This window comes from Rhinoraja longicauda, chromosome 40 (assembly GCF_053455715.1).
Source record: "Rhinoraja longicauda isolate Sanriku21f chromosome 40, sRhiLon1.1, whole genome shotgun sequence".
NCBI classification, from domain to species: Eukaryota; Metazoa; Chordata; class Chondrichthyes; order Rajiformes; family Arhynchobatidae; genus Rhinoraja; species Rhinoraja longicauda.
Genome location: NC_135992.1, coordinates 6,821,700 through 6,847,342, shown reverse-complemented (window position 1 = coordinate 6,847,342; position 25,643 = coordinate 6,821,700). Strand labels below are relative to the sequence as shown.

The window sequence follows — 25,643 nt, the reverse complement described above, 5'->3', positions numbered from 1 at the left end:
CCACTAGTCGTTTGGTGTGCATCAATTTTCACACAAGCTGTGATCTCGTTATCTGCCCTGCCAAGTCCTGGCCTGGAAATGCATCCAAAGAACCCAAACACAGCTCAGATCAATTATATCAATCAAAGAGCAAAACTTCCAAATGCCCTGGAACAACGCCTGCTAACCTTTCTTCCCCACTGCCTTCAATTTCTAAATTGGGGCACAACTAATTTTGATGTTATTAAACTAGAACTTGCAAAGGTTGATTGGGAGAGGCCATTTGCAGCTAAAGGCCGCCTGGCAGGTGGGAGGCCGATAAAAGTGAGATGGGTGGAGTACAGGAACAGCAAGTTCCTACTAGAGTGAAGGGTTGGCAGAATTGGGAAACCTGGGTGACGAGGAATATTGAAGCATGTCAGGTTAGGCAACTGGGACTAAGGAACAAAGGATGTAGGACTATGCTTACAAAGAATATCAGGAGAGCAAAAAGGAGATGCAAGACATCCTTGTCAGATCAAGTATCAGTGTAGAGCCACAGGAGTCTTGAATGAATACATGGTCTTGAATGAACACTTCTCAACTATATTTACTGTTGAGGTCATGAAGGCTAGGAAGTTCATAGAAAAGAACAGTGATGCCCTAAAACATAGACATTACAAAGGAGTAAGTTGGTGGTATTGAGGCCTGTGAAATTGTTCAAACCCCTGGGACTCGACAAAGTGTATCCTAGGACATTGTGTGGAAGAAATTGCTGAGAGTGATCGTTGAACAGCACGGACAGGGTGGGTTGAAGGGCCTGTTTCTATGCTGTATCTCTAAACTAAACTACCCTATTGATCAAGTAATATCCGTGGTAAAAGAAACGTAGCTTTTAAGCTCAAAAACTATTCATCAGATCAGGTGTCATAATTTCTGTGTCTTTTTCCCACAGATCGTATTTGTCAGTTTGTTTTTGACAGCGATATCCAAGTCTTTGCTTTTAAACATTAAACCAAGTGCCCACTACACTTGCTGGAAAATAATAGGCAGTTCAATAAAAAATGGCAGTTTCAAATTGTTAGGCTCACACCACGGCGCTCTGCAATTTACTGCCCTCATAATAAAGCTTTCAGGAAATTCTATGTTCCTCTTCCTTGACAGACTGGGTTTCTCACTCCTTTGCATCAGTTGATATCCCATCCTGTCTCGATCAGTTTTTCGTTCCTTGCTGCTCTGTAATTTAATCTTTCCTTGTAATCTTTTTAGGATATTAGCTACAGTTCTACACGCCTGCACTCTCCACAAACTGTCAGAAAGAGTTCACAAGAGAAATACCCACTTTTGTTTAGTTTAGAGATGCAGCACAAAAACAGGCCCTTCAGCCCATGGAGTCTGCGCTGATCAGTGACCCCCATACACCAACACACTCGGATCAATTTACAATTATTACCAAAGCCAAATTAACCTATAAACCCGTGTGTCTTTTGAATGTAGGAAACCGGAGCACCCGGAGAAAACCCGTGCTACAGCACTGGTAGTCAGGCTCGAACCCGGGTCTCTGGAACTGTAAAGCAGAAACTCTACCACCACAGGATAATCTACTTGCTTATACTTGAAGGATGGCAGATACCGAGAGGTGTATGCAATGCCAGCTGACACTATGTGACCATGATGCTGAATAAACGTCCAGAGGAAACATTATAAACCTGTCAGGAAGCACAACCATCGCTGGCACATGCCTCTTGTCAATGATAAGCTTAAGACCATTACCTGTGGAGTGAGATTATGAAGAACAAGCCAGGAGCTGACTCGGCCAGATCCACCCGAATTGCCATCACTCCAGTTGGAACCTAGAGAAAGAGGAGGTGGTGAGGTACAGTTCTCTTTAAAACCTAGATGGCTTTATTCCTGCAAATGACAGGCAGCCAGTTTAATAGATGTGATATGACAGATAAGAAACTCTAAACTTTATTAACTCTAGGAAACAGAGCAAAATTGAAATTTGATGGGGCAGTTATTAATTACTGATAAGTTTGGAGGAAGAGACTCATGCATCCACAAGAGTCTAAAATGCTTTACAGCCAATAATTATCTTTTAATGCAAGCTCAGAACATTTACATTTCTAAGATCGCAGAAAATCAGAAACAGGAGACCACACACTACTTCAAGCCTGCTCCACCATTCAATCAAATTGCAGTCTGATATGCAATTGCTGTGAGTATTGCAAGGAAATACAAGCACAGCAAAATTCCGTGAACAGAAACACAATCTGGCTGACTGCAACTTCTGTTTGTAACCTTTCAGCCACAAAGTTCAGCTGGACTGAGTCAGAGCTGGACTCGAGCCTTAGGATTTCCTCTCACTAATTATGTGTGCATACCCAAAACACTGATGTGATCCCACGGAATTAATCTGATAGCATAACTTTGAATTGGGTAAAGAGATATAGAGAGATAGAACAAGGATGAGCGAAGAAACAGGTAGTAAGGTACGCACTAAGGGCATATCGTGACTCCTGCATGCCCCATCCTCTGCTGAACCGGGGTGTTCCACTGCCCCACGGAAACGACGGAGGTTTCTGATTAGTCAGTCCTGGTGGCGGCCGTGTTGGCGGGTTAGTGTTTTTAGATGACATCTGATTTTTCCACATCCTGGGATGTCCAATTGGATCTGGAGACCATGTAGACTTGAAGTCACTGAACTTGGCTGGAACAACAACATGATCAGAAGCCGGTTAATATAACAAAAGAACCAGTGAGGCTGAATCAAAGTCCCCAAACTAAGGAGGCCAAACACCACCATAATATACTTAAATCATTATAAAGATCCACATACAAGTATAAAACTAAAAGGAAAATTGATTTTAGCACACATCTCTAATAATCCCTACTCTACATTTGTAGGAAAGTACAAATATTATCAAACTAAGTTAATCAGTTTCATCTTGCAGTACTAAAGTCAAAACCAGCAAAGTCACAGAAACAAAATTGTGTATTAGTAGAACCCCCGTAACAGTGAATCACGATCAGGTATTATATTATGCATAGTAGAAGGGGAAAGAATACTGTTTGGACCAAGCAAACTCAGAAGGTAGAGGATCGAAGGGCGGAATATAACAAATCAAGGAAGTAATTGCAGTGTTTAGAAGGAACACAGAGAATTGAAATTATAGTTTTGTCTAACCTAACCCATGTGCTGCCTCTTCAACTTTATTGCAGAAAACAATGTAGTTTCTGTACAACATAATCTGCTTAATTACATTTGAATTTAAAACAATGCACAGTAAATTTCATATTATATATCACATGAATTATAAAGAGTAATATATTGCCATATAAAACGCAGTTGTACAAGGCATTGGGGAGGTCACATTTGGAGTATTGTGTTCAGTTTTGGCCATCGTGCTGTAGGAAGGATGTCGTCAAACTGAAAAGAGTGCAGATTTATGAGGATGTTGCCAGTGCATGAGGGCCTGAGCTATACAGAGAGGCTGGACTGGCTTGGACTATTTTCCTTGAAGCGTGCACGGGTGGCTGAGGGGTGATCTTAAGGAGGTTATAAAATCATGAGGGTAATAAATAGAATGAATGCACTAAGTCATTCACCCAGAGTAGGGGAAAGTAAGAACAGGAGGACATAGATTTAAGGTGAGAGGGGGAAGATTTAGTAGGAAACTGAGGTGCAATGTTTTCCACAGAGGATGGTGGGTAAATGGAACGAGGTGCCAGAGGATGCAGTTGAGGTAGGTACTATGACAACATGTAAAAGACATTTGGACTGGTGCATGCGTAGGAAATGTTTAGAGAGATGTGGACCAAACGCAAGTAGGTGGGACTATCATGGATGGGTCATCTGAGTCAGCCTAGGTAAGTTGGGCCAAAGGACCCGTTTCTGCGCCACATGACTATGAAAATAAAGTTCAGACAATGGTTCAATGCAGTACTCCTAACCTGAAGTGCTCGGTACGGTGCTGTAGGAGCTGTTTGAGGCACTATAGGACCAGGCACCGGGTGAAGGCAGCGAGGTGTTCAGGGAGGAACTGGACCCTGTGGACCAAAAACAAAGGCATAATCAAAGATCAGGGAATATTCTCTTCAAGAATGTAATTTGTGTTTAAATGTTCCGCATTAAAATACTTTCACAATTCCAGTATTATGATCGCTGCAAGGGGTAAACATGCAGATCAGCAATGGGAAAACTTTCAACTTCATTCCTTGGGGATGGTGAACAGTGTCCCAGTAAAGCAGACATTTGTCTCTCAGAATTATTGCAACACAAAATTGTAAATAATGAATGACCTCATACCTGTGCTCCTGTCCCTGAGAAGTTGGTGTTCCGAATCTGGGGATGGGGGTGCTGCAGAGCTGTTTATCATGCTCGTTGGGGTCGCATACGGATCTGATTCGGGGTCAATGTTTTGGAAACCCTTCCATGGCTCCCCAGGGCGGAACTCTGTAAATTAAGATGGAGGAAGAAAATGCATTATCAATTAATTTTATTGCCCTGCACTTGAGGAACAAAGTGACAACAAAGAACAACACATAATGACTGTCACTTAAGGTGATGATCCAGAATAGGACTGAGGAAGTAATTTTTTTAAGTTTAGAGATACAGCATGGAAACAGGCCCTTTGTCCGTGCTGACCAGCGATTGATTACCTGTTCACACTAGTTCTATCCTCAACAAACAAGGACAATTTTACAAAAGCCAATTAACCTACAAACCTGCTTGCCTTTGGAGTGTGGGAGGAAACCAGAGCACCCGGAGGAACTCCAGGCTGTCACAGGGAGAACAGACAAATTCCACAGACAGCACCCATAATCAGGATCGAACGCTGGTCTCTGGCGATGTAAAGCTGCAGCTCTACCGCTGCACCACTGTGCCGCCTCATTGGCTAAGGTGCCCAATTTTCTGGTGATCTAGGTTCACGTTAAAGGTCTCATTGCAGGAGAACACAGAGCACTTCAAACGTTATCCAAATAATTTTTTTGCTTTTACACAGCCACACATAGACTGATGTAGTCATTAATTTCATTACAATTTGTGGAATTTCCAGAAGGTGAATGACTATTGCTATAATGCTGGATTAGTAATCCGAAACTTCTACCAAGAAGCTAGAGACACAAGTTCAAATCTCACCACAGGATTGTTTTGTGAGATTTAAATTCAGTTGTTTAAATTAATCTGGATTTTAAAAAGCTAGTATCAATAATGGAGACCGTGAAACTAATGCAATGTCATAAAAATCCACGTGGTTCCATAATAGCCTCCAGGGAAGGAAACAAATACACCTAATCTGGTTTGTACGTGATCAAAACAATGAGTTTGCCCTCTGAAACTAATCTTGCAAATCACTTTAAGAGAGATAATAAAAGCTGCCCTCGATAGCCACATTCCAGGAATCATCATAAAACAGTTGCTCTACTTCCAAGCAGCGGACTTTAATTGCATGTAAAGAAAATTCTCTTTAATTGCAATACTTGTGTATTTGATTTCAGAAATCAGATCTTTGCTTCCAGAATCAATTAATATTACAGTAGAACTAATAGAGTAATTTGATTACCGGAAAATGGGCTGCATTGTGACCCCTTGGTAAAGTAGGATTCAGTTTTCCAGTGAAAATGTATTATCCTGAAGTTCCCATGGGCATTCCTGGTATTTCCCCGTGAACACCAACAGTCATTAGGTGTTCACAATTAGTTCAGTGTAACTTCGATATAATATAATGTTTTGCAGATTTGGATTCACTTGGGAAGGACTGAACCCAGGTCATGGTCCACCACTATTCACTCTTCAGATTAAGGTTCAACCTTTGCAAAGAGTCACAGATTTTTATCAAGGGCTTGAATTCCTGCTTTATAGATTAGCTAATCCCACTGGTTCAAACTGAAGCTATTTACCAGAGTGACCACATTTTACTCGGTCGTATTATTTTAAAACATTTTGATGTTATTTCTGACCTGGAGGCCAACTGGAGCCGCTGGAACCATTTGAGAGCTTAGGGGTGGACCAGTTATCACTCGTAGGGCCAGAATGGCTGGCCAAGGAATCACCTGCTATCATTTCATAATAGGGCAAACTATCTCGAGGCTTCACCGGTGGTGCCATGCTGCTCGAAATAGCACCTGTATAACAACATAAAATTACAAGACTAATAACACACAGTTCTTCTGGGTGATCAGCTATAAAACTCCAACAAATCAATATTGAATACCTTATACTCAAACCAGTCAGGGGAATGCTTACACAAATTAACAACTGAACATATCCCTGCAATAATAAAGCACGGAATAATTAAATATACAAAGTGAAGGCCACACTGCTGATTTGTGATGAAGCAGTATTTGGGAATTGTATCGTTCAGGCTTGTACCTAGCTTTAGCTCTAAGGTAATCTCTCTTTTAATGTGCAAGAAACTTCAGCTGAAGAACTTATCAATCAAATGTGCTGAAAGTCAACCATCAGCACTACATATAACTTGAAGCCTAAATGTGTCCACTGTTGTATGTTATCTACATTAACATTTAGGATGAACATGCAAGTGGAATGGTTAGTAAGTTTGTAGATGACTTTAAACTTGGTGGTACAGTTAACATTTATCCAAGATTACAATTGAATCGTGCTTCAATGGGCCAAGGAATGGTAGATGAAGTTTAATTCAGATAAATGCGAGGTGTTGCATTTTGGTAAGACAAACCATGGTAGGACTTGCACAGTGAATAGCATGGCCTAAGGAAGGGTTGGAGAATGGAGAAACCTAGGGTTCCGGTATGTAGTTCCTTGAAAGTGGCAGCACAGGTGCTGAAGGTGGCGTTCGGCATGCTTGCCCTCATCGATCAGGATACTGTGCAGGACTTGAAACGTCAGCTGTGCAAAAAAAAGATTTTAGAGGATGTTCCAAGGACTCGAGGGTTTGAATTACAAAGAGAAGATTTGGACTTTTTTCCCTGGAGCATAGGAGACTGAAAGGTAACCGTACAGAGATTTATATAATAAGGTTAATAGCCGCAGTCTTTTCCGGGGGAGGGGGGGAGGCATGGGGAGAGGAGGGAGAAAGAGTCTAAAGCTAGAGGATATAAGTTGAAGATGAGGGAAAAGTTTTAAAAAGGGACCTGGGGAGCATTGTTTTCCACGCAGGGAGTAATGCATATGTGGACCAAGGTTCCAGAGGCAGATAATATTAAAGCATTAAAAAGATACTTGGACAGGTAGCTGGATAAGAAAGGTTTTGAAGGTTACAGGTCAAGCACAAGCAAGTGGGACTAGTTTAGTTAGGGTTAGGGATGGGCATGAAGGCCTGTTTCTGAGCTGTATGACCATGACTCTTACTGCTAGATGCATCTTTACATTGTGTATGTCATCAAGAACATTTCCTCATTAACCTAGAAGTAGTGACATAAGTGAATGGTGTTTCTTTTTTTCTTTCTATCCTGAGATGGTTCAAAATGGCCAATCCATTTTGACTCTCCAATTAAACACCAATTTGAATTCATGTTCTTTGAATGAGTGTTAAGGTTTAATACCGCAGGTTCTCGCAATCACTGTAACCTCCATAGATTCAACATTATGCCGATCAGCAGGCTGAACAAATGGAGAACACTAGCTCAATCTGGTGATTTCAAACTTATCGGCAATTTAATTTGGGCTCATACACATTGCAGTTACATGTGGGCATTTCATTGCATTCTGTGTTTAAACGTGCCCAAATTGTCTGCAACGTCCATGATTGAAAAGCAGAGAGGCCACGATTAAGTCATTTCAGATAGGGGCTTACAAAGGATTTTGGTTTCAGGAGAAAAAGCATGGAGAATGAAATCAGTAAGTACCCAGTTGGAGAAGTTGCAATGAAAACAAAAGTACATGATGGAATATGTCCAATACACCCCAAGCCCCATGTAATGTCTGCATAGTTACCATTTTTCAGGGGGTTGTGATCTGGTGGTGGAGTGGCAGGAGAGAGACCATCCATGGTTGTCCACTGCTTGAGCCGTGATTGCTGCGATTGAGGTTCTTTCATTCCAACAATACTGTTGACGTCTAACTGGTTTACGTTCATGTTTGAGCCCATGCCTGAAATGCGAATTATGCTTTAAGTGCCGAGAATCTCAAATCCATAATAAGCTTATTAAAAGTTTAAAACAGTTTAATACAGTAGCAGGATTACAAAGCAACCTGACGAGGGAACTCACCCATTTGGTAGCCTGGCTGAATCTGTCCTTTGGTCTGGAAGTCTGGAAGGCCAGAGGGAAGAGAACTAGGCACAACATTATCCAGGTGTTGCTTGGGCATGCCGGGATGTGACGGAGAATGCTTCATCCCTGGGGTGTTGTTATGTCGATGCTGCTGTTGTTGCTGTTGCTGCTGCAGAGCATTAACAATGCGGGCAAGCTGTGGAACAGCACAAGCACAAGTTAAAACTGCTCATCTTACACACATTCATTTCCACCATCCAGTAATCTTTTCTCACTTCCACCAATATACAAGTAAATCTATTGCCCTTAAAGAACCACATTTTGGAAAATCGGACAATGCTTCAACAAAATGTTAGTGGATAGAGCCCATGAAAATGTCAATGGGTAGGATATGTCATAACTGCCCTTACTGCTCCTATGTTTATAGAAGGGAAATATAATCCTTTCATAGAGTACGCATTACCAGAACAGAACTCCAGAACTCTTGGTTTCACCATTAACAGTTCAAAATGAGCATGGAAAACCTAGCAGCAATATGTACGGTGAAACAAAGGGCTTTTAAACCTCTTGGGATTAATCAGGAAGGAGCAGAATCTTTGAACCTGCCAATTCTTTTACAATGTGAACAGGTTCAACTGATGAACATGCCAGGTAATTTCACCACATTGCAGTGAAAGGGCATATGACATTAAATCCTCTGCCCAAAGCTGAACACATCCTGCCACCCACCACCTTCTAACTTCATACCCCACCTTCCTTACTCTAGTCTCACGGGAGTCTTGCCATCCAAATGCAGCACATTTGTTTCTCATTTGCTTCAGAGTACATAACTAAGAGAATTTGAAGTGTTAAAAGTTCGCCACATGACCGTGCACTGCTAAATGCTATGATACCCTGCCTAACAATGATAAATCAGTTTGCATGTTTTCAATGTCTACAAAGTTTCGCGTTCATGCTAGCTGACATTAACTTTTACCCGAGTCACAACAACAATGCAATGACTCATGTACGAACCTATGCAGCAGGCACACTATTGTATGTACTGAATCAAACAATTAATTTTGCTATTTAGCTATTGCCGTATCAAATCACTTTCCAGATTAAATGACAATGCAGCCATCTGATACTACTCTAGAGTGTGGGGGACATTATTTAATAGAAATCTGCCAGAGTGCAATTTTAACTTAAGAGCTGACAACCAATCCAGCCAATTTCCCTTAATATTTAGTTCATATTTGGCTTGGTTAATTGGCATTAAATGGACCCTAGGGGCATCTTCTGACAGCTCACGCTGGTCCCAAGAAGGCATACAAAGTCCGAGCATTTTCAACCGCCCCAATTGCAAATTGTGACTTGATATTTAAAACTCTATGTGGCACCACAGAGTTTCACCACAATGAGTGATGTTTCTATTTTTAATGTTCAGCAGCACCAGGAAAGAATGCCAGCATGTGGCAGCGAAGTAGGAATCTCAAATTTGAGAAAGTGGCAGCAAAGCTGGAGTTGGACATTCTCTCCTCACACCTGCACTACCATTCAGTAGCATGGTTTATCTTTTACCTCAGCACAACTTTCCTGAACTAACCTCAGAGCCTTTTATTTCCCTAATATCTGAGATTTTTGCATCTGTCTTGAATATACCTAGCAATTAAGTTTCCACAAGCTTCTCGGATGAAGAATACCAACAAACTGTTTCCATCTGGATGTTCAGTTTAGCGTTTAAGTTTAGAGATACAATGTGGAAACAGGCTCTTCAGCCCACTGAGTCCACGCCGACCAACGATACATCAGTTCTATCCTGCACACTGGGGACAATTTACAGAAGCCAATTAACCCGCACGTCTTTTGGATGTGTAGAGAAAACCCACACGGTCACAGAGAGAATGTGCAAACTCCTTACAGACATCCTTAGTTAGGACCCACCCAGGGTCTCTGGAACTCTATGGCAGCAACTCTACCACTGCACCACTGTGGCACCGAGAGGAAAAACTACCTATTTCTACCCTGAATGGTTGACCCTTTATACTGAGACCATGACCTCTGGTTCTAGACACTCCACTCAGAAGAAATGTTATCTCCACATCTATCCTGCAAAGCTCCCAAAATGAAAAACATTCACCACACTACCAAAAGATGTTCAGGGGATTTGCAGCAGATTTACTATCTTTACAATCACATACTTGCTGTTCTTGTTGTTGGCGGACTGCGGCAGACAGCTTCCGTTGGTTTTGCAGCACTTGCTGCTGCTGTTGTTGTTGAAGCAACAGCTGGTAAGCCTGTGTGAAGAGAGTTCAGAGTGAAGGAGAGACAGGAAATCACAATAAAAAGGGAGACCAGATTCTTGCTCCTGTTTACTTGGTTATATAAAAGAGCAGAGCAATGGGGCAGGAATTTAATTGTTCGTTATAATTGCCATTCCTCCCTAAAGACTGTGCACTCACAGTGCACCGTACTAGCCTTGTAACATGCCACCCAATAAATAGGCTTTGAAGTTTTAATGAAGCAAAAATGAAATTACCAAAGGGAAAAAAATCAAATTAACCCCTAACAACAAACAGAAATGTAAAGCCACTCTCAAAGCTGTGGCACCAGTGTCCTTTTGCATACTCGTTTTCCATGTCGATGATCGATAGATATTAATCGAGGCTGACAGAGATGATACAGCCATTAGAAAATATGTAATTGCTGTGAAATACATGTGATACTTACCAACTGTAGCTGTGGGAGCTGAGGGAGTTGGCTGAGCATAGCTATTTGTTGAGGGGTTAGTTGTGGACCAAGGCTAAACAAGGCTGGGTTCAGGGCACCATTCGGAGTGGTATGCTTCAACATGGGGGCAGGAACCTGCAATCAAACAAAATAATTCATTTGCTGTGCTACTGTCTGAAGAAGGGTCCCGACCTAAAGCATTCTCCAGGGATGCTGCCTGACCCACTGAGTCGCTGTAGCACTTTGGGCGCAAATAAATGAAACTATAAATTTGACAAAGTTATCCAAACTAAGGAATTGTCAATTTAACTCAAAAGTTAAATAATATATATCGTCTGTTCATTAGGTTCACCATGTACAGCAGCAGGGATAACAACATGGGATTAGGTGTTCTTGTGCCTTGACTAGAATATTTATAATAATACAAGTGCTAAAGGGAATGAAACACTCCAGGCATCCATTGATACCAATCTTCAAAAAACTGGAAACTTGAAATAAAAGCAGTGCTCAGTAGGTCAGATGGCATCTCGAGGGAAAGAAACAGAGCCAATATTTTTTTATTGATCTGAAACCTTAACCATTTCTCTTTCCACAGATACTGTTTACCCTGCTGATTATTTCCAGCATGTCGTATTTATCTCAGCTGCCAAACATCCAATGTTTAGCCTAGGTCTTGCACGTGAATCCAAGACCAAGAACTGAACGATTACGCACAAAGTGCAGTCTCCCCAATCGCATTTCCTCCCCCGTCCCAAAACACAGTACAGGAGACGTGACAACTCAACTTTACGTACCTGAGGAGGGGGCAGGAACTGCGGAGGCACTTGAGGCCGAAGGTTAGGCTGGGATGAATTCATGGACTGCACCTGAGGCGTGTGCACACCTCTGGATTGTGCTGTGCTACTGCCAAATAAACCATGATTGCCATTCTGTATGCATACGAGAGAGACAGATAGGAAACGTTACATCAATTAGATTTCCTTGTATTAAATATTTTTTATACAGCAATAACTTGGTCTGATGCAACCAGACAGGGAGACCACATCATATACACCCCCACAGAACAACAGAAATACATGTCCAATGCAAAGATTAGCTATTCTACCTCACCACCATCCCCAAGGTTATACAACATTCCACTGTGGGGAACTGACATCTCATAAGTATCAGCAAAAGGGGTCTATTGTAACAGTTACAGCTCCCTAAATGGATTATCTGCCTTCCCTCAGGGCTTTAATATTTTCCCCTTTGTATGTTTACTGAATTTCCTCCTATAGGTCACCAGTGAATCAGGTTCAAATCCCAGTTGGAGTCTGACATAATGTCACTCTTTCCCCTTCAGGAAAGTTTATTGTTAAAGAGGCCACCTTGAAATCTCAACTTCATTCAAAACTGATGTGTTCAAAACGCTGTCCTCACGCTGCCTCGGCAAGGCCAGCAGCATAATCAAGGATGAGTTGCACCTTGGCCACTCCCTCTTCTCCCCTCAGGCAAAAAAGGTACAGAAGTGTGAAAACGCACACCTCCAGATTCAGGGACAGTTTCTTCCCAGCTGTTATCAGACAACTGAATCATCCTACCACAGCCAGAAAGCAGTGCTGAACTACTATCTACTTCATTGGTGACCCTCGGACTACCCTTGATTGGACTCTGCTGGCTTTACCTTGCACTCAACATTATTCCCTTATCATGTATCTATACACTAAATGGCTCAATTGTAAACATGTTTTATCTTTCTGCTGACTGGTTAGCATGCAACAAAAGCTTTTCACTGTACCTCAGTACACGTGACAATAAACTAAACTGAACTGAACTCTCCAATCTTCATACCGAGTTGCTCCCACAAATATTAACACTATCGCCTACACTTAACTCCTCATCCCCCTGTCCACCCCTCCACAACTCATTCTATTCCCCATACCTTCAGCTTGTTATTTTCAGGGACTGCAACCAATAGTTTTTCACAGTTTTAAAATGGCAGGATAAAATCTTCATGGGATCAGAATCGGGATTACACCAGTAGGTGTGAATTCCAAATATGGAAATTCTGCATATTACTGAAACTGCCTGATATAGCAATAAGAGAACAAGGTGCCCAAGTGCCTTTTCGAGGGATTGAGGAAGAAAATTTAGGTTTCAGAACCGCACTCTGAACGGAGTTAACAGATTGAGATTATAACCCCTCTCTACCCTGCTCAAGCAACCCAGCTGAGTCCTGGAAAAAGAATGATGGGCACATTTGGTGATGAGTTATGACATTTTCTAACCTACCACCAAACCATCCTGACAGTTTGATACAGAAAGGCCCAAGAAAAACATGAGCCCTGAAAATAATGAATGAATTTGAAAATTTCTTGGTAGAGCTTGGAAAAGTACAATTGTACAAAAGTAAAGTACACCTAAAAAAAACCCAGAAAACATTTAATTGCACAACATGATCATAACTTAGTACATTTTACAGCATATCAAGTGTTCCTTTTAATGAATAAATATGCTTTGCCACCATCACCTCCTTTCCCATAATAAAGCTGATTTTGAAATCATTGGATACTCTTTTCAGTGCATTTTTATTGCTGCAGTGGTACAGAAATATCACTGGCTGAGTGGAGAGCAAGGGCAAATGAAAAACAGAGAAACATTGCAAGTGTACGAATGGGCTTGTCTAAAAGGAGGAAGATAGAAATGGGGCAAGGCTTAAATTTAGTACTGATGGGAAATTTATTGATCACCTTACTAGGTCAGGGACTCTGCGACATCTAGAAAAGTGCAGGCAGAAACAGACACTAAGATTTGCTCACATAGATTGCACAGTATCATGACATCCCAGTCACAAGACACATTCAGAAAGCAGCCCTTACGTGTCTAGCGTTTAGGTTTTGCATGTTAAGACCAGAGCCGATGCAGCCGAGGCTGGCGCTGGGTAGAGCAGTGCCTGAGGGAGACAGCTTGCAGCTTGGAGGAGGGGAGAAGGGCGAGTTAGGTGCCTCGTCAGACAGGCACCCATCTTGATTGGAGAAAGGCAAAGTCAGCTGAAGGAGGGTTAGCCAAACAGCATGCGATTGGGGATGGGGGTGGGGATGGGGGGGGGGGGGGGTGGGATGGGGTGGGAAGAAAGGGGTGGGGGTAAGAAACAGACAAGGAGAAGCACAAAAACGAGTTGTGGGTAGAGCGGGAAGAAGAAACAAAAAATGAGAGCAGTTAGGCCTCACACACAGTTAGATAAAATTAGTGCCATAATCAAACTTGCACATAAAACCCCTTATCAGACACAGGGAACATCTAAGCTTTGTGCACTGCAAGATCTTTATTTTCCTGCCACTGTACCAATCTAAAAGACACAAAGGCAACTTTTCATCTGTTAATAATTTATGAAACAACTAATCTGTCAATTTAGAATTGCAATGGTGCATTCAATGGCGGACTGAAATCTATGCTCAAAAAGACGTACCAATGTTTGTAAACAAACTGAAAGTAGTTGAAAATCATTCTCTGCACAGGAGGTTCTAACCATCTACACCGACAGAATTCTGCTGTGGCTGGACTAGTCATATTTTGCAAGAGTAAGATAGGGAAGGGGTTCAAAAATATTTATGGAAGCTCTCAAATTTGTTGTTGATAAATATATTGATTTGCTGGGCAATTAGTGCACTATGCTTGCATGTACACAGAATTGGAAGTAGAAAACAAAATCTTGTTTAGAACACAACAGATCAAAATTTTAATTCTAGTGAGGAGTTGGGTGGGGGAGGAGGAGTTGACCACTCAGAAAACATTCTACAAGAATCTTATTTTTACGCATTCAGGAATTAAGTTTATAGAAAGTTTAGTACTACCAAATTAAATGGTGGGTTTCCATTTTCGATAAGCCAATATCAAAAATCCAGATACAGAGGAGAAAATGTTTTCTGCAGCATTCTCGCCTCTGATTTGTGTGGGGCGGGCTTAAATCCTGCTTTGAATCTTTGAGTGTTTGCGTTAAGTGCCAATAATGTTTAGTTTAGTTTAGAGACACAGCGCGGAAACAGGTCCTTCGGCCCACCGAGTCCGCACCGACCAACGATCCCTACACATTTGCCTGCCACAAAAGACCGAGTTTTTTTTCTCTCCCAATCCCTGTCGTTCCACATGATTAAAACTCTTTACATTTGTAACCTTGTCCAGTTCTGACATGATGTCTTCAATCCAAAATATTAAATCTCTCTCTCTCCCTCTAATGATACCACATGATCTTTAGAGATTTCCATCATTTGCTATCTAACCTTTCAGTCAGTGAATTTTGAGCAGCGGTAGAGTTGCTGCCTTACAGCACCAGACTCCCGGGTTCGATTCTGCCTACGGGTGATGTCTGTGCGGAGTTTGTACGTTCTCCCTGTGGGTTTCCTCCCACATTGCAAAGATGTGCAAGCTTGTGGATAAATTAGCTTCTGTAAATTGCTCCTAGTGTGTAGGATGCAAAAGTGGGATGACATAGAACTAGTGTACGAGTGATCAATGGTCAGTGGTGATTCGATAGGCCGAAGGGCCTGTTTCCAGACTGTACCTCTATCTCTAAACATAATGCTAACGTGATTGCTCCTCACTCTGATATGAAGTCAATTCACTTAAGAAGTCTGTTCAGATAGTAAATTAAACCTGAGCCAACCAATCCAAATCCCACCCGAGCATTTATTTTTCTTCTGTGCCCAACCCAGAGATATTACAAGAATATTGGACCGCCAAACGAATGATACAATGTTACACCCAAACAAAGACAATCCAAGGAAGTACATCATGCACCTCCTGTCCCTGCCACCACCCCCCTACTCCAGAATTTTGTGTCCATCTTTGGTATTAACCAGCATCTGCAATTGTTTGTTTCTACATAACTAGTGTGAACAGGTGATCAATGGTCCGCGTGGACTCGGTGGGCCGTAGGGCCTGTTTCCTTGCTATATCTCTGAAGCAAGGACAAGATGAGCTGGCCCAGTGCAGCACGGCCTAATCCCTAGTATTATATTAAAACATGCATCAGGCCCAAACCACGACACAATCATATCCCATCAGATTTGGGTAGCCATGTTCTGCTCCAGATAAATGATTTTCGGATGTTTATGGAAGAGTGGTAAGTAATATAAATGCAAGTATTCTCTATCAGTGGAGACCTCACCTTCTCAAAGTAGGGTCCACTGTCTGTGGTGGGCGAATCTTTGGAATTTGATGGCCGGAATCCAGAACGTTCCTTCCTCATCATTCCATTGTAATCCATGTTCATGCCACGTTTGTCAGATTCCAGCTTTTTGTCTGGTAGACCACCTAAAATAAACAGAATATTTTAACTTAGCTACCAACCTAGTTAAAATGCATCGCATAAAATGATACAAGTATAGATAACTGTCCAACAGGACATAGTCGTTAGAAGAAAATATTATTATGACCAGAAAACCTCAGCTTTAATTTATATTCTGAGCTTAATTAACAAACAATATTTATATGACATGACATGTTGGTAAGCCAGACAGGTCCTCAGGTATGCTCTCATTCAATATCCATGCTCACTATCCTATGGGATCTCCACATCCCTCTATTCTCAAAAATATATTAATCTCAGCTTAAATCTACTTAACATTTCAACATCCAAAGCCCTGGGGAGTTGAAGATTTCAAAGAAGCAAAAACAAAGAATTGCATCTGCTGGTTTACACAAAAGGACACAAAGTACTGGAGTAATTCAGCAGGTCAGACAGCATCTCTGAAGAACATGTTCTCCATAGATGCTGCCTGACCCGTTGAGTTACACCAGAATTTTGTGTCCTTTTATTTCTAAGACTTATAGCATTGTAAAGATTTTACTTTGTTTGCTCAAAATTAGCACTTATTCTGAGACAGTTCCCCAAATTCTAGATTTGTCAGACTGAGGAGAGAGCTTCCAAGCATTGAAACTGTTAGTCACTCTTAGAATCTGGTACATCTAAATCAGATCACCTCTCATTCTCCCTAAACCCAGATACAGGCCTAATCCCAAGAATCAATCCAGTGCACGGACTTCAAGGCAAAGATAATCTCTCCAGCATTTTGTGCCTATCTTATGAAATATACTCTCTCATTAGGTACAGATTCCAAAATTGCCCACAGTACTCCTGCTGTAGCCTCAAAATCCTGCACTCTCCACAAAACGTTTGCTCAAAACCTCTTGCAATAAATTCCAACAAACCAGATGTACCCCAATGCTCACAGTAATCTGCATTTTTACTCTGAATTTCCAAGACCCATTGCTTCATACACAAGTACGCAAATTTCTGAAAAATTGGAGTGCATTGTCCTATGTATTGATACCATTATCAATAATATTAACAGGTTGCAGTCGGCTTGCTTATTCTTAAAGATTGACCCATCTCACTTTATGATTTCAATTGAAGAAAAGGGCAAGTAATTAAAGCCAGAAAATCGAAACAAAAACTGCAGATGCTGAAATCTGAAATAAAAGCAGAAAACATGGATGCATCAGATGTTTCTTTTTCCACTGAATCTGCCTGACTTGCTGAGATTTTCCAGCACGTTTTTGCTTTGATTGAAGTCTGAACTGCATCCCGATAAAAATCAGCATTCAGGAGAGACGGTAATAAGATTGTAATCGCATCAATTTTCAACCTCAGCGCTTTCACTTGATAAGACTGCAATTTATCACAGCTACCAGAACTACAATCATTTATCTGCTTGAAATAAATCATCTATATCCCGTTTAATACTCACCAACAGTTAAGTCCATTTTGTTACCAACGCTGTCTTCGGAAGACTCCCTCTGCGAATAGAACAACGACACAAGGAATGCAGATAATAAGCAACTTAAAAATCAGTTTCCTGGAGCCCACTCATTGCTAGATTTCTTTAACTCACAGCTGTCCTCAGAAACTGTAGGAAGTTTAAATGTTTGACAACCCAGTTCTGCAGTTTAGGCTCTACATTTCTGTCTGCTCAGAATTCAGCAAAAGAGGAAAAGGTTGTATCCAATTGTAAAGAATTGAATTTGACCTCCAGTTGAAATGGTGATCATTAAGCCACAAGCCTATGTACCATTCACTTTAAAGTGTTCCAAAATACAATAGATTTCCAGTTTAAAAAAATTCCTGACATTTCTAATTTAACTCCTTAGCTTATTTAAAGCACAGGCATTGGCAGATTAGTAAAAAAAATACCGTATTGACCCCCTGCACTAATAAGCACCTGTGTACTAATTACAATCTTTAATGAAAAATTGTATTCTGCTCATAGCTGAATCAAATGGTAAGCAGGTTAAAAAACATATTAGTAGCCATAACAAAAGCCTTACAGATTTGCCTCTTCTCCTTTGATACAATATATAACAAATCCTGCCCTCTACTATCAATCTCCTGTTTAACATCTCCCAATAAACTCACGATTCTCTGTGTATTTAGCTCTTATTCCTAGCAACAACAAATACTGGCGTCTCCCATCAAACCTCAGGGCTAAAAACAAGTCGCTGCAATCCTTAGGGATAACCACAAAACAAATAAAATAACACCGATCATTTTAAAGACCGTTTTAAAAATATATAAATGTTGCCTGTAACCCAACATTGGCACTTTATGCTATATATTGCAGCTGGCTTGCGAGGTATTAAGACAGATTATGATAATAAAGTTTAACGGTAAAGATTACAAATTATCTGCCATGTAAGGGACTTGAGGAATCAATAAACAAATATGACCTAATGCAACATTTTAGTTTCTGAACTTGATGCCATAACCATAACAGAACTGCAGATCATGTCATCCCAATGTCGTCACTAGGATTAGTGTGTGTAATTTACAACATTAAGCCTCTGCTGACCAAGGCTCATTACTCTAAGCCTCTTGTGACATAGAGGTTGTGTTGGCTGCAGTAAAAAACATACCAAAATGAGCTGTATAAATCTTCCTGGATCACTGTATTATTATTTGAAGTCCATTTGGACAGTTAAAAACACCCAGTGGCATAATTATCGATCCTTTCCATCTAAATTTATGCTGCAGCAAGATCGAGTATGTTACATTTTGTGCTATATAACACCAGGTTAAAGTTCTCGAGCGTAAAGGCATAATATGAGTGGCGGCAATATTGTTGGTGCAATTTGAGGTAACAAATTGAGGACAATGCAAAGGAAGTAAATTGCACATTAAAGCTTGTGGTTGTCTTCTCCTGTGCAGTTTGCATTGCAACAATAAACAACACACTTTTTGCAATAGGAAATAAGTTTGCAGTGACTTTCTGTTTAACTTGTATTGCAGATCATTTGAGTCTATTTTTTGTCACAAAACTATTTTTTTCATGAGGTTTACAGTGATAAGGCTAATCAGCAATTGGCTTAATGTGATAAATTTAACTGGCAAAGCGGGTACATCAAGGCTTCAGCATGTTCAGTAAAACTAATCTTACCAGTAATCCCATTTTGGAAAATTGCGAAGAGAGGGGGTTTATCCATGTGTCATTGTTCCCACCTTTCATGGAGCCCTGGAGGAAAGAGGCAGTGAAACAAGAGTAATCGTCAGAGTTGAAATATTGAGCTGTCTTCTTATTTCAGACACTGATACTGTGGATTTTCTAATCTTCTTCAGATTTCTGATGGTAATAGTCTCTCATTAATCCAATCAGATCATGCAGCTGATTTAAATATGTCTGAACTATAATGCTATTTCTTCATCTTCCCCAGGATTGTGCAAGTACCGCAAGTATTTACCATTTTGTCAAATTTCATGGAATGGGTAACATAAAGGATCACTTCACCATTTATATATTTTAAAACCTCTGATTTTTTTTGCAAAAAAGTAATCTAAATCTTCCAAAATGAAAGACCATTTCCTAAAATTACAGGACTCACATTATCATGCGTGATGTGAAAACATTTAAACCAATGCTTCCTCATGGTTTATCATCAATTTTAGATTTAATTTTTTTTAATCTAAATCTAAAATTGATGATAAACCATGAGAAAGCAATTTTGATACAAAATGAATTATCATGCAAGTACCACAGGCCACTATGTGTAGGAAAGGCACATGGGTGGCGTTTCGGGTCGAGACGCTTCTTCACTGATGTCAGGGGAGTGGGCTGGACAGAGATAGAATGTAGTCGGAGACAGTAAGACGGGTGGGAGAACAGGGAAGGGGGAGGGGTCCCCTCCCCACAGGCCACTATATTGTGTCTCTGGAACCTAATATAACACGCCAGGTGGAGGGTTCAGCCCGAAATTACTTCTGCCAGAATGCCTAGAAGATGCAGTGATAAACCATGCAGCATTATAAAATAAGTATTTTAGAAATATTAACCCTGGAACCAAGTGGAAACAGAAGATCAGAAAAGCAGCGAGTAGTCCCTTCCACTCTGTACCATCATTCACTCACACTTGCTAATTTAAACTAAGCTCTTGCCGAACTTCGCACCAAGGCAAAGGCATGTGATTTTAAAGCTCAATGCTGAGAAAAGTGCCAAGACAATGCGTTGCAGGATAGACTGGTCATGGGCTGCAGGCACGCATTCATCCAGCAGGAATCGGACGCCTCATTGAAGAATGTGCTGCAGTGTGCTAAGATGGCCGAGCTGCTAAGTAAAGAACTGCACAAAATGGCCGGCGATACAGCGTCGACGCTCCCTCAAGAGGGGCATACAGTTCGTCAGACTTGTCCGTAATGCATGCATACAGTTTGTCAGACTTGCCCGCAACGCCAGACACCATTTGATCGACCCAGAGCCAATCCGGAGAAGAAGGGACAGTTTCCCTGTGGAGGAAGGATCGAAATCCTGCTACCGGTGCAGCTCGACTGCTCATCATCACCGTTAGTGCCCATATATCGAGTCCATTTGTTACTCCTGTAACCGAAAAGGTCATCTCCAGGCAGTGTGTCAATCCATAGGAAAGCGGAGTTAGGGCAAGAAAGCGCAAAACCAAACCAATCGACCAAATTGCGGAGACCATTTCAATTGAAGTGCTCGGTGTGTCCATGATCACCGACAAGCCGAGAATTTCTGTGCGGGTCTCGAACGTTGATCTACAGTTCCAGGTGGACACTGGTGCGGCTGTGTCGCTAGTGGGTCAGGACATCTGGGAGAGGATCGGATCGCCGAAACTGAAACCGGCCAACATCCGCCTTTTCGGATACGGCCGACAGGCCATTCCCACGAAAGGCAAATGCACTGACGCCTTTTCCTGGAATGGTATGACACAGATGTTGCCAATGATTGTCGTTGGTACATCCCTGTGTGCCATCGACTGGATCCGTGCTTTCAAGCTTGACATGAACGCCTTGATCTACGATGGATCAACTATGTCATTGTCATCTACCACGGACTGCAACGTGGTCAGCAAGTGCGAGAAAACCTGCAGAAGGTTCTTGACCAGTTTCTGGCCGTTTTCGCACCTGGACTCGGGCGCTGCACAAAGATGAAGGCACGGCTCATACTCAAAGACGATGTTGTCCCTAACTTCTTCAAACCAAGACCAGTTCCGTTCAGTCGGATGGACGCTGTCGACAAGGAACTCTGCCGTCTTGAAGAAATGGGAATTATCACCAATGTGGACCATTCAGAATGGGCCACACCCATAGTTGTCGTTCAGAAACCTTGCGGCAAGGTGCGCATCTGTGGCGACTACAAAGTGACTGTAAACCCTCAATTGCACACTGATCAACACCCCATACCAAGAGTGGACAACCTGTTCGTCAAGCTGCAAGGAGGACAGTACTTCTCCAAATTGGACATGTCCGATGCGTATCTCCAAGTGGAACTGGACGACGAGACAAAAAACCTGCTCGTGATCAACACGCACAAGGGACAGTTCAGATACAACCGGTTGTCATTTGGACCAGCACCGGCGCTGCCCATCTTCCAGAAACTGGTCGACAATCTGGTTCCCGGAATTCCGTATGTACAATACAATACAATATATCTTTATTGTCATTGTACCCAGGGGTACAACGAGATTGGGAAATGTAGCCGCCTACCTGGATGACATCATTGTCACCGGCCAGACAGAGGAAGAACACCTGCAGAACCTAAATCAGGTCCTCACGGTACTGAACAACTACGGCATGAAGTTGCGCATGGACAAGTGCGCATTCTTCTGAAAACAGGTCACATATCTCGGACATGTGATCTCGGCAAGTGGTCTGAAGCCATCGGAAGAAAGAGGGGACGCAATTGTGAAATTGCTGACGCCCGAAAATGTGAAGACGCTTGAAAGCTTCATTGGCAAGGTGAACTACTATGGCAAGTTCATACCGGCACTTTCCACTTTGTGCGCACCATTGAACAACCTGCGAAAACAGGATGTCGAATGGCACTGGTCCAAAGAGTGTAACCATGCATTCACCAGGTTGAAGGAGATGCTCGCCCAGAAGACTCGTTTGGTCCACTATGACCCATCAAAGCCGATCTCGCTGGCCGCCGATGCATCGCCGTATGGTTTTGGAGCTGTAATCTCACAAACAGCACAGAACGGCAAGGAAGAACCAATCGCGTTCGCATCCAAAACGCTGACGACCGCCGAGACAAACTACAGCCAAGTGGAGAAAGAAGCACTGGCGATCGTGTTTGGTGTCCGGAGGTTCCACCAATATTTGAGTGGGCGACATTTCCTGCTCATCACCGACCACAAGCCACTGCTGACTATTTTCAGTCCGGAGAAAAGTTTGCCTGTCATGACGTTGCAGCGTCTACAACGTTGGGCCCTGATCATGATTAGATATGATTACCGCATCATTTACCGACAGTCTGCCGAGCATGCCGATGCCGATGCACTGTCTCGTCGACCGATTGGACCCGACCTGACGTTCGATAAAGAGGAGGCAATTATGGAAATTGAGACGGACGTGAACTTGCTCAACACGCGGGTCATCGCCGATTTCCCTGTCTCCGCAAGGAAGGTCGCCAACTATACGAGCACAGACCCCATTTTGTCGAAGGTAAGACATTTTGTCATTCAAGGGTGACCAGACAGTCCCAAGCTGGACAAGGAATTCCGCTCATTCCAGAATGCACAAACGGAAATCTCCTCAAAGGATGGCATTCTGCTCCGCGACTGTTGAGTGATCATTCCGACAGAACTGCGATCGCCAATTCTGAAAATGCTGCACAAGACACACATTGGAATTGTGCGAATGAAGGCGCTCGCCCGCATGCATGTGTGGTGGCCGAATATCGAGGCCGATATAGCCGACCACTGCAAGGACTGCACACCATGTGCCGAAACAGCGCCGAATCCGCCGGAAAAGACCTCCCCATGGCCCATCCTCGACCAACCATGGCAGCGAATCCACATAGATTGAGCCGGACTGTTCCTGGAGGACATGTGGCTGGTCATCATGGACGCCCATTCGAAATGGCCACATGTTATCCAAATGAATATATATCCAACCACCGAAAAAAGCACTTCTGCCCTCGACGATTTGTTTGCCATTTGGGGATTGCCCTTAACAATTGTAAGCGACAATGGACCCCAATTTGCCTCGCAAATGTTCAGTGACTGGTGCAAACATCACTCAATCGTGCATCTGACATCAGCACCTTTTCATCCACCTTCAAATGGTGAGGCGGAGAGGCTCGTCGGCGTTTTCAAGTAAGCCATGAAACGTGCTGTAGAAATTGAAAAGAAATCGAAACAATTGGCATTGCGCGATTTCTCACAGCAGTATCGAACTGTTCCAAACTGCACTACCGGTCGAACTCCAGCGGAGATGATGCTCGGATGTCAAGTGCGCTCTCCCCTATCAGTTTTGAACCCGACCCGTAACTCTAACACGGCGCGCACTCAGCCAACGAAGTCGAACAAGTGCAAATTCGACATTGGCGACTACGTATATTATCGCAATTATACAACCAAGCGAAACAAATGGTGCGCTGGCAGGATCATGGCTCACATTGGAACCAAAATGTACACCGTCCAAGGACAAGAAGGACATTGCCGACGGCATGATGACCAATTAAGAAGCCACATTCCTCCAGCGAAGACTGCCCAGAGCCTGACCAGAACCAAGCAGTCGGACACCCCGGTACCGAATCGTGTGGACAATGGAGTGCCTGATTTGCCCCTCCCCTGGCTTGACGAAGTTCCACCAGACGAACTCCCTGCCAATCTGCCTGTGGTCCTTCATCGATCGACACGTTGCAATCGTGATACTCCCCCAAGGCGACTCATTCAGGAATAGAGACGTTCAAACTGGAAAGGGGGAGTGTGATGTTTGATGGACTGTGTGGGGTGGGAGGACCCATTGCTCCTCCCATGCAGCAGGTGGCGCTGCACAGGACAAAGGGAGATGTTTTGTGCATAGTTATCTTGGCTGTACACAGTGTGGAGTGTCTAGTCAGATTGTGGGGTGATGTGACAATCAGCCATTTTAGTTGTCTTGCTGCCAGCATTGAGTTACTGTAATAAAGACTTCTGTTGTACCTTGAAGACTCGCAAGGTTTCATACAGGCATAGAAGAACACGAAAACTACTCTATTTCCAAAACTCCTAATCTCTTGCAATAAATGCTTTCCTATCCACGTGGTGCAGCTGCCTACTAACCTTTTGCAATTCATACACAGTAATACCTAGACCTCTTTCTACTTCACTCATTTGCAATTAGGTAATAGATTTCCTTCATTTCTTTTTTCCAAATTATAGACCTCATACTTCCCCATGTTAAACTCCATTTGCCAAGTTTCTCCCACTCACTCAAGGTATGTCCTACACCAGAGTAAAACTATCCTCATAACAGCATGCTCTCCCACTATTTCTCACGTCATCAGAAAATTCTAATGTCTCGTACTCCCCCCTCCCTCCAAATCATCAATATAGATACGAAATGTTCAACCGACAAGAGCCAATCATTGGAGCATTCCACTATTTACACACTTCCAGCCTGAAAAAGGCATTTATATCAATGAATGATAATCAGTTTTTAAAACCCATTAACACACATTTCTCAGCATCACAAGCTTTTATTTGTGCAACAGCCTTTGATGTGGCACTTTGTCAAACACCTTATGGAATTAAGCTCCCTCAATTGCAGTAAGCTCTCATTACTGGGATTTACGTGCATGCAAGATAATCTTTTTGGAACATGTAACATGCTTTAGAGCACTGAGTCGGATAGACCTGTGGACTGAATGGTGCAGCAGACTTGACCCTATCTGCTTGGTCATAAAGATATCACTACAGAATTCCTATTTCGTCACAAAGCAAACATGGCCGATTACCATTAATATACATTAATGACTTAGATGAAGGGATTAAAAGTACTATTAGCAAATTTGCAGATGATACTAAGCTGTGGGGTAGTGTGAATTGTGTGGAAGATGCAATAAGGCTGCAGGGTGACTTGGACAGGTTGTGTGAGTGGGCGGATACATGGCAGATGCAGTTTAATGTAGATAAGTGTGAGGTTATTCACTTTGGAAGTAAGAATAGAAAGGCAGATTATTATCTGAATGGTGTCAAGTTAGGAAGAGGGGATGTTCAACGAGATCTGGGTGTCCTAGTGCATCAGTCACTGAAAGGAAGCATGCAGGTACAGCAGGCAGTGAAGAAAGCCAATGGAATGTTGGCTTTCATAACAAGAGGAGTTGAGTATAGGAGCAAAGAGGTCCTTCTACAGTTGTACCGGGCCCTGGTGAGACCGCAACTGGAGTACTGTGTGCAGTTTTGGTCTCCAAATTTGAGGAAGGATATTCTTGCTATTGAGGGCGTGCAGCGTAGGTTCACTAGGTTAATTCCCGGAATGGCGGGACTGTCGTATGTTGAAAGGCTGGAGCAATTAGGCTTGTATA

At 42.4% G+C, this 25,643-nt stretch overlaps 1 protein-coding gene across 7 annotated transcripts in view; it reads right to left on the bottom strand.

Moving 5' to 3' along the window:
* Nucleotides 1-25,643, bottom strand: part of LOC144611443 (trinucleotide repeat-containing gene 6B protein-like) — a 162,997-nt gene that overhangs the window by 12,846 nt on the left and 124,508 nt on the right. For 5 of the 7 annotated variants that reach the window (XM_078430536.1, XM_078430537.1, XM_078430539.1 and 2 more), the window contains 14 exons: nt 19,275-19,349; nt 17,592-17,640; nt 16,010-16,155; nt 13,722-13,892; nt 11,658-11,792; nt 10,864-10,998; nt 10,335-10,430; nt 8,152-8,350; nt 7,877-8,032; nt 5,923-6,087; nt 4,268-4,414; nt 3,913-4,008; nt 2,459-2,668; nt 1,732-1,811 (listed from right to left, as the gene is read on the bottom strand). In XM_078430536.1, the coding sequence (XP_078286662.1) occupies nt 1,732-1,811; nt 2,459-2,668; nt 3,913-4,008; nt 4,268-4,414; nt 5,923-6,087; nt 7,877-8,032; nt 8,152-8,350; nt 10,335-10,430; nt 10,864-10,998; nt 11,658-11,792; nt 13,722-13,892; nt 16,010-16,155; nt 17,592-17,640; nt 19,275-19,349 (1,860 nt within the window). The remainder of the gene's footprint in view (nt 1-1,731; nt 1,812-2,458; nt 2,669-3,912; nt 4,009-4,267; nt 4,415-5,922; nt 6,088-7,876; nt 8,033-8,151; nt 8,351-10,334; nt 10,431-10,863; nt 10,999-11,657; nt 11,793-13,721; nt 13,893-16,009; nt 16,156-17,591; nt 17,641-19,274; nt 19,350-25,643) is intronic. The other 2 variants (XM_078430540.1, XM_078430541.1) reach the window with 2 other exon arrangements.